General features: G+C 36.1%; 1 protein-coding gene across 1 annotated transcript; it reads right to left on the reverse strand.

Annotated features, from left to right (window-relative positions):
- LOC116303213 (uncharacterized) lies at positions 1-9,598 on the reverse strand. Its single transcript, XM_031712711.2, has 7 exons — positions 9,210-9,598; positions 3,276-3,393; positions 3,050-3,163; positions 2,864-2,983; positions 2,205-2,314; positions 820-944; positions 1-528 (listed from the first exon to the last, which is right to left on the reverse strand). Exons 1-7 carry the CDS (start codon positions 9,561-9,563, stop codon positions 114-116), a joined length of 1,356 nt encoding a protein of 451 aa, XP_031568571.2. The 5' UTR covers positions 9,564-9,598; the 3' UTR covers positions 1-113.
- Positions 9,599-10,225: the final 627 nt, after the last annotated feature.

Below are 10,225 nucleotides of genomic sequence, written 5' to 3' on the forward strand. Positions count from 1 at the left end.
TTATGATTTAACGGATTTTAATGAATCAGAAACAAAGTTGCAGACAAATTTTAAAAACATTGTTCCATACTTTGTATTTATGCTGTTTTATACTTGTAAGTGCACCCAATGCATCACCCAGACGGGCAGGTCGTAGGGCAGGATCGTGTAGTACTTCCTTCTAATTGACCTTCAATGATATCAGACCAAGACACAACATTTCCTCCCGCTATTCCAACGCAGCTCGTGTTGTAGAGATTGCTTACGTCCTGTTCACTAAACACTCTGTCCCAGATATTAAGTCCAGCCAAGTTGCCAACCATCAATTTTTCATCATCAAAGTTTCCGCCGTAACTTCCTTGTAACTGTCCAATGATGAGTTTTCCTCCACTCAGTAGCTTGTCGTCCTTGCTCAAGTCTTTGTCCTCGTCTAACAGCAAACCATTGCGATAGTACAAAACCTTTCCCGGATATGGTGAATCTACTCGATTCCAAGTAAGGCAGCAATGTTGCCATTTGTTATCCCGAACAACTCGGAAATCAAGCGTCCTAAAATTAGAACATTAAACACATCTATTAATAGCAAATAGTGCAAACGATCGTGAATGATACGCAAGCATATGAAGGTCCATGGTCTTGACGAGAAGGAGAAGCAGAAACACAAGTCATTACAGCTATTCTTAGATTTTATAATGACCGATCTACTATTGCTTTTCGCCTACCTCCGTTTTTGAATTAGGTGTATATGTAGTATATAAGTGCACATATAGGTGTATACATTGAATGTATTTCCCATATCACACTTGATACAGAAGAAAGTTGTATCAAGGAGCTACCTACTTTTGATCATTCATGATTTTGACATCTGCATCTCCACTTGTTTTTATTTTGATGTTTAAAGCGTCGGTCTCGGAAACGGTGGCATACGAGAAAGGATATACTTCATCATCGTAACTTGGGGGAACCTGAAAAATTGTTAAAAATTAAACTAAGTTTATCGTTAATCACCACCGCAAGTTTAGCAGTGGCACATCTCTGCGGCAACGAAATGAAAGCAATGTAAAGCGCAGCCGAAATTTTTCTATTTTGGCCCTAGCCTGAGCTAAAATAGCACTACTTTGAAAAAGCCAAAATGGCTCTCTGGGGCCAAATTGGTCCTCTCAAATTTGGTGGTCTCGGAAAGCGCGCAATGCATGATTTTCTGAATTGAAAAAGAATCAATTCCTAACATGACCGCGCGCCTAGAGTCCTGCAAGAAACATTGCCGTGAAGGACGCCATTTTGTTTTAAGTTAGATTTGAATATGTATTCTCTTTAAATGTAGTGCGAAATATTGGTGAAAAGAAGTCATAGCTGCACATTTGAAGTCTATAGTAATGTTTCAAGTTATGCACAAGTACAATTTTACAAGAAAAGCTTATTTTAAGTAAGTGTTTATCCGATTTTGTAATTGCGGTATAGCAAACAAAGTAATTAACCTTCGAAAATGATTGAAAACTTGATAATATGCTCAAATTGCTATTTAGTAGTAACGTGTATGTACGTATATTAATATTTTTAATAACAATAATCCTTTTTTTGATTTAAAAATGTGTTGTATTTACGTGCTATTCTTATGTGTTGTGTTCTTGATTATTATCGATCCCTATACACATATCTTGTCTTTTTCTACTTCTCGAGGCGCGGAAAGTTCTATTGGGATTGATTCTTTTTCAGCAATTTTGCATTTTGGATAATCGATTTCCGACATATCATCTGGAGGGAGCAAAAGCCGAAAGCAGGAAAAACCCTCGGAGTCAGACTGAAATAGAACCAACCAACTCAGCTTATAGCTCAGTTGGTTAGTGCGCGACCTTCAGAGCTTGAGATCCACGGTTCGATCCTTAGGATATCCACGTCTGTTTCGACTTTTCTCTAATCCGTGTAGCTTCAGCTTTAAATACTCTTAAAACAGAGCACTGATGGAGAGAGGGGGGTAAAGTGCGCACCGTCGGCTTCCATTGATAGCAGTTGAATTTCAACTGAAGGAACTACCGACGTTAAATATAGGTACTTTACTTTACTTTTTTTACTTTTACATGTTGCAACCCCAGGGAATTGGAACTCCAAATTAAACCGAGGCGAGAGGCTAGCCTCTAACAGGCAAGACATCGTGACTTAGAAAATGTAAATGTATATATACATTATGAATTTATGCTCGCAATATATGTATGCTCGCAATATACCTTGATCCAGAATGATAGAGTTAAATTCGAGAGATCAGATAAAGTCGACCAGTTGGCATGAACAAGGTTATTGATGTTTGCACTCGGAAAGTAAAGGTCACAGGTAGCACCTTCAATCAGGGAGGTAAAATAAAGTATAATAATATTATTATTATAATAAATATTGATATTGTAGTGTCGGGATCCCTGTGTAAGGAACAAATTATGGGATGTGAGAGCAAGCACATGGAGTGAGAGCTATGTATGTGGGTTTGAGTCAAGTAGGGTGTGAGAGTAGAGCTTAAAGACGCTGTTAACCGGTTGTTTACTTGATGGAACTCTACAGATATGAATTCTATTCAATAGAAAAATAATAATAAAACCCCCCGGGTGGGGGGGGGGGGGGGGATACTCGCTTTGTTCAGGTGGTAGGGGTGATCGGCGCCCCTCTTAGGGTTGAAAATGTTCCCTGTGTGGACCTTTTAGGAGTTCCGGCTCAAAAGTCAATTACGTAACATAACTCCGTACCTTTTGGAATCATTTATTGTGCGCGTTATCCATGCTATGCCGCTGTTTAATTTACAATGATATGGGGCCATTTTAAAAATCGACCGCCGATCACCCCTACCACCTGAACAAAGGGAGTATCCCCCACTCGGGAATAATGACTGCAAACTTACTGTCTTGAAATTCACAATTTGTTCCTCTGTAACCTGCAGCACATGTACAAGAGTAGCCATTGACCTGATCTGTGCATGTTCCACCGTTTTGACATGGATTACTAGAACACTCGTTGATATCTGTAAATAAATGGCTCCATATTGATCTGTATTCTATTCAATAGACAATGATAACTACAAACTTACTATTTTGGCAATTTGCTCCATTGTATCCTGCAGCACATGTACAGGAGTAGCCATTGACTTGATCTGTACATGTTCCACCGTTTTGACATGGATTACTAGAACACTCGTTGATATCTGTTTATTAAATCATCCACAAAGTTATTTGTATGTATGTATGTCATCTATCTAACCTGCAGAACAAATTGCTTTATTTTTTCTAAAAATATGTATATGATTCTTGACTAACCCACTTCACAGCGGTCGCCTTCAAAACCATATGCACAATGACACTCAGGTGTCAGACCTGCGCAGTTTAGTTTACAGGTTCCTCCATTTTGACATCGGTTTTGATAGCAGCCAGATATCTATGGAGTAAATAGAATGTTTTTTTTCGTTGTTGTTATTTTAGTTTTTCATAACTTTTAAACCAGTTTGCTTCTCAAGGCTTAACTGTTGCCTAGTTTTATACTGTAGAAGGAGTATTTACTGAGAAATATAATTTATTATTTTCGAAGGCAAATGAAATTTGATGCTGCAAAAACGCTTGTAACTTCAAGTTTATTAAAGATGTGGAGTTTGAGGTCTAGCAATTGATCGAATAGTACAGGAATACATCAATTCATTATCATCACATGTTTCTTGTCATTAACATCATCATCATCATGGTCATCAACATCATCATCATATCATCATCATCATCATGGTCATCAACATCATCTCGCTCACCTTTAACTCAGTATTAATGTGTTTTTCAGGGAAACAATATCATAGATTGAAGTTCGACTGTCTTATCTTTGTTGATTAAACGAAACAAACTTTATTACTATTTTATATTTTAATTAAATCACACTTTAAAGTGACAATGTTATTTTTTTCCATCTCGAGGGGCTTGATGAATAGCGCTAAATGAGAAAAATTAGGAAACACTATGTATTGTAGGTCGATTTAGAGCCCATTTTTTTATTTCTGAATTCTATCTCTAACTTTTACTCCCTCCTTTTTCCCCCTCTTTGGTAGAGGGGGGGGTTGGGGTTGGAGGAGAAAATGTTTTCATGCAAAAAATTTTCCAGACCCCTACCCTTAATAGCATTGATGTTTTTCGGGTAACCCCCCCCAAATCGTTTATAAAATCCTCCTAATCCTCCCAATCCTCCTTTTGAACTTTGAAGGCCCCTCGTGTTCCACAAAAAAAAAAATAAAAAAATTGAGAGCCCACCATTTTCTTCTCCCCCCCCCCATTTCCCCCTCCGACTTAAATAATGACCGGTCCCTAAATCGTTCCCACTATGCACTGTAAGGCCAGTTTTGTTTTCCTACGAAAATTGTCACGATCTTAAACTAAAGGTTACTCAAGATATTGGCACTGATTAAAATTTCTTTTCATATTATATTGTCTCTAAGAGAAACAAGGTTTTCTTTTCTCATTATATATACATCCTCTTCTTAACTGTTTATAACGAGCTATATAAGAAGGAGTTAATGAGGGATATTGGCTTTCTTGCCATTTGTATTGGTTCGTCAATCCTGTTTCTCAAAAACGAAAACAACACGAAAAATGAATTATTTCAACCTAATTTCGAAACTTTGTGTATCCATTTTTATACCAATTAGTTAATCATCAGTCCTTTGTTTATCCGTCCAGTTTGTTCTCTAGCGTTGAAGATTTCCAAATACAATTAAAATTTCCTTAGTCAATTTTACTCCAAATTTCGAGTCACTGTAAACATAACTATCGATCGGACTACGACCCCTGTTGAAAATCCTCTTAAGTCCTCGGAATTTTAAAACTGGAATCAGTGACGATAGGGCGATAACTAGACGTTTTTCTCCTATAGAGCAGAGACACTAAACCAATGTAGCGGCCGTTCATCATTGTATATTGTTAATTGTACAGCTTATATACAGAAGATAATATAGGTAAGTTGTAGTGCTTGGGAACGAGGTTATTCCGGGCGAAAGCCCTTGGAATTAAATTCGGAAAAATTAATTTCCGACCTCGCTGGGATTCGAACCCACGACCTTCGGAATTGTACTACCGATGCTCTACCAGCTGAGCTAGAGGTCAGACTGAGAGCAGGCCGGGGTGAAATAGATGTTAGGTCCACATACTCTCAGCTTATATACAGTAACATTGCAAAATAACGGATATCAGGGAATGTTTAAGAAGTAAATTGACATATTCGTAATGTAGAAAATTTTTATAAAGACTATTTTGAGAGTGTTTTAAAATGGACAAAGTTAATGGAAGTGTTCTCCTTCAGACTTCCATAGCTCAGTCAATATTCGGGTTTTAATATCCTTTTAAAGTACAAATGGAATGATTCATTTACTCATTTATTTCTTCCTTTAAATTGTCATTCTTCCATCCATTCATTCATTCATTCGGTGTACAACATCATTGACACTACTTTACTTCCCACTCACGAACCAAAGGGTCTTCCGAGGGTCTTTCCAAGGGTCTTCCGCCCGGAATAACCTCGTTCCAAAGCACTATAACTTATCTATATTTCTATAACCAAAATAAACAACAATTTCATAAAGAAAAAGACAAAAGTTTAGTTATCCAAAGGGCAAAATCCAACCGGTCTCAGATTTCCAATTTCAGATTTCCGACTGACGTTTTTCGAAATAGGTGTATACCAATAAAGAAATATCAAAAATGTCAACCTCGCTCTACCCACATACGACAATGAGTTCGAATTCGGTTATTTGGCGAATGTTATTTTTTAGATTTATGTATTATTCAAGGCCAAGATAATTATAGTTCAAGGCCGTCATCTCATCCTCTTAGTCCTAAATTCCCCAGCAATAATATTTACTTGCTTGACCAAAACCCTTCATTTTAATGTGTTTGTGTCTATAAGGTAAAATTAAATGACCTCCTCGGGCAGTAGCTTGCTTTTAGGGTGCGATTGAATACCTATATTTGAAGACTTTAAACGGCCAAATCTCATTCAGTTCCCAAGGAATTGATGACACGAAAGCGATTTGCTATAAAATATCTTCTCTAATGATTATTAATTTTTAGAGTTTCGCGTGCTGTGATTAGTCGAGCAACCAGTGATTCAGTGATCAGACAATCAGTGCTCAAAAGGGTGATAATGAGTTTTTTTGTTTTTTGTTTTGCAAAGGTTGCCAGAGCGGAAGTAATACTAAAACATTTTAAAATCCTGAATTTCTTCTTTTCTCTGATATAATTCAGGTTTAAAATTTTACTAATTCGAAAACTCGAAGACTCGCGGCTCGGTAAATGTTCACCGAAAATCACTTAGCCTTCAGCGAATAACTAGTCGTTAAACATTATCAAATAGATGATGCATAAAAGAAATGTAGAGACAACTCTTGACCAATGCTGGGTTTTGAGAAAAAAGAAATGAGCCCAATGAGTTAATGCAGCCGCATTTTCGGCTGCTCGTACTTAGCTTCACTCGTAAATGAAACAAGCGCGGTCTACACTAACTGGCTTTTGGTGTCTTAGCGTAAACACATTTGTAGGAGGATAGAGTCATGCTATGTAGAGAAGAGTTGGTTGTTGCATGATGATCTCCTGTTTATAGCTCAAGGGCTGTCAGGGGTTTCTAGCTCCTCACCTTATCTCAATAACTACTTGATAAGATCGGTAAAGACGAAACTAGTTTCCATAAATAACTTAGATTTTTATTGATTTTTCAGCAATGCGTGAAAGATTATTTTAAAGATTTAGAACATCGTATCATGAAATTACCTTTTTTTTTGGAAACCAAGCAAAGAAAATATCAGTAAACTTAAACTCGAAATAAATAAATTTATGAATATTAAAAGAAAAGAGGAAAAAAAAAAGGTAAATAAACACCTTAGAGTACAAGCAAGGAAGCACTTGAAGCGACATTTCAATATAATAATTGATGTTAACATATAATATAACAACCTTCGAGGGGGCACTCAATATCCTTTAGCCTCTCGGTCAGAGAAAATAAAAATATACGATGTTTTATCACTCATTAAAAACTAATATAATGAAATTTTTGATTTACTAGCAACAAAAACTAAAAATGGTGCTTCTCTCTCTCTTGTCTCTCTTGTCTTTTTTAAAATGAAAAACAATTGTGTTATTGATGGAAACATTTACTCCGAGAGGTTAAGTGAAGTATCTTATATTCTCTCTTTCTTTATCTCTCTCACTCTCTCAAGCCCTATAAGATCCTTAAAACACGCGCGTGCAAAAAACGTCTTCAGTTACATTGATGAATGTCTTTATTTAGAACGAAATTTCTTTCTTAAAAATATGTAAATTTCATAATTCAGTGACAAATTTAAAGTGCAAATGAACCCTTCGACAATACTTTCAGTACTAGTTCTGCATAAAGTAAATAGTTGATTGGTAAAATATTTCTTGATTTGAGTGATACGCCTCTAAGTTATGAAGGCTTATACTTCCAATATGCTAATGATGGTGACGTCAGGTAAGGTATTTGAGTGTTTTTGTTGTAACTAGTAATACTAAATGTTGGCCATTTTGAAAATAAAAATTTAAAATAGCTTTTATGTAAACCATGAGTAAAATAATGATGCTTTTTTAATACTGTTTCTATAAACCAGTTCAATTTTGTATATCTAATTAAGCCTTAATAGACGTCACACTTATTAGCATATTGGAAGTATAAACCTTCATAACTTAGAGACGCATTACTCAAATCAAGAAATATTTTACCATTCAACTATTTACTTTATGCAGAACTAGTACTGAAAGTATTGTCGAAGGGTTCATTTGCACTTTAAACCACAATGAGTCTTTCACTCTTTGTTTTTCTTTGCTTTTTCAAAAATGTTTGAGTAGTTCACCATTTTGACAAAAACGATTGACGTATTTGTACATTGTAAAATGTTTAACAACGGCAATTTATGTAAGTACTGTCTCTTGACAACTCATTTAAGATACCGTTTTGTTTTTTAATGCAATGCAGGGCGGCTGTAGCCTGACCAAATTGGTTACCGAGGCAAACAGCGGTAAAGGCGGGAGCAAATAGGGTCGGAAATGCGATTACACTCTTGCCTTGGTCAACTTCCGAGCCAATTTCCCCTCTATTTTTTCCATTTTTATCGGTTTTTTTTTCTGCATTCAATTTCATTCAAGTCTGAGTAACCTCATTGTATGCTCATTATTTTTAACCCTGCACTAGACTCAATTAAGCTTTAATATTCATGCCAAATCGAAAACCATGTGTCACTAGGTTCTGGTCAGCAAGAGTTTGAATACATGCCAAGTGTCATGCTTTCGAAAAGACAAAACAATGTTTGGAGAAAGTTCTACAAATCAGTGAAAAAGCAAATTTCGATTTTTTTTCTCTGGGGATAATTAAACCACAAAGAGATTGGAAAAAAAAAACACACACACACACACACAAAGATATTAGTTTTTTTTTTTTTTTTTTTTTTTTTTGGTTTTATTAGAGAGGCCGAAAAATCATTTGTTATTCCCTTTGTTAATATTTGCATTTCCTTTTAACTCTTGAGATAATAGATCTACTTCTCCGCCTTTTAGTCGTAAGCTAGGATATGGTGTTATTTGTCATTAGCAGCAATGAGAAATTACATCTTTTGCCTTCCAAAAGTGGAACGCCCGTTATGATAAAGTAAATGAATTTGTGAGTTCTAAAATAAACCTAATTCTACAAATGACAAAAACGAGATTGTTATGAACCCTGAATGGACTTTTGTGCCTCATATTGGATTTGGATTTGATTATTATTGACTTGGGGTCAACACGCAGGATCAAACAGTCAAAAGAACATAAAAAACTGAGAAAGAAGGAAGACGTAGGTTCCAAATATGGCATACAATTTCCACTTATTAATAAAAATGTGCAGTTTGTTTTGTAAATAGATATTTTAGAACTACTCGCTTTTTGTCCTGTTTTGTTGGCCAAGAGGATCAAAGTCGTAAATATCTAAGATATTTTTTAGACCTATGATTTTAATTCTTTGCAACAATAAATAAATTATTGTAGAGAGCGTTTGGATAAAGTAGTAAACTCGCACTAGTTGATCAGAGTTGGTTGCATGTAAACCCTTCCTTCTCCCTATCGCATTTTCTTTACTTTGTTTATATTTTTTCTTTCTTTCTTTGTTATTGTCTTGTTGGTAAAAATATTCATTTTTCACTGTCTACTAATTTCATCGTAGACTAATATCATGGAACTTACCCCAGCTGGTCTGAGTTGAGTGTAGACAAACCCTTCTTTCTTCTCGAATTCTCCTTTCTCTATCGATACTTTTGTCTCGTCTTCAACTCCATAGTCATTCAACTCACATTTTCCTATTCCCTTTCGGATTTCAAAATTGACCGAGGCACACCAATCTTCCTTTAGACAGCGAAGACTACACTGGATAAATGTGGTTTTCTCCAGGGTTTTTCTAACGTGTCCTTTGAGTGCCATGTCTTTCTTGCGGATCAGGGCTCCGGCAGAACGATCGGTTGGACATGAAAAAATCGTTGGCTCGCAGTGGATAATGTGAAATAAGTTTACCAAAAAGTAAGACAGGATAAGATAAGGCATATTAATACGATCGAAAAAAGGTAGTTGACATCAGTTCTTAACCTCGAATTATTTGCCAAAAATATCTGACCAGCACAGGTGAAGGTTCGATTACGTCATGTTTCACGTGATTTTTTCTCAAAAGAACTAGTCGAATCTTTGAGAGGAAATTAGCCAATCAGCGCGAAGTGAACATGCACAACTTAAAAGCGTTCACCCAAACGGAAAACAATTAGCGTTTAGCGCAGTCAGTTAACCCAAACTCCATTGTAGCCTCTCTCAATATGGATTTGGGCAGTTACCAGTAGTGACCAGAATATCGTAATAGTCTCCTTTATGGTCTACCGGCCAATCGGTTATGCATATCAGCTTTACTCTATATGTTAGTGTCGAAGTTGAAGTAGAGAAAGCTCACTACATATATGGTATGATCAATTCCATATTTCGATTGTGCTGTTAACATTTGGTCAGCTACGATTTCAAGCTCACGCCCCCTCATGTGAGCTCATACAAATTATGTCTCAAAAACACGGTTTTTGGATCTTTTCTCAAAATAATGACTGTCTAGGCAAAAAACCTAAGTGGATTCAGTTAATTCAACTATTCACGGACTGTATTATATGGTTTAGATTGAATTCTATTGAAAAAAACCACCGTACTTTTTGAGTTGAATGTACGCTGTT

The sequence above is a fragment of the Actinia tenebrosa genome, unplaced genomic scaffold (genome assembly GCF_029948245.1).
Source record: "Actinia tenebrosa isolate PJP-AT-01 unplaced genomic scaffold, QUT_ActTen_1.0 PGA_scaffold9__36_contigs__length_13948895, whole genome shotgun sequence".
Lineage (NCBI taxonomy): Eukaryota > Metazoa > Cnidaria > Anthozoa > Actiniaria > Actiniidae > Actinia > Actinia tenebrosa.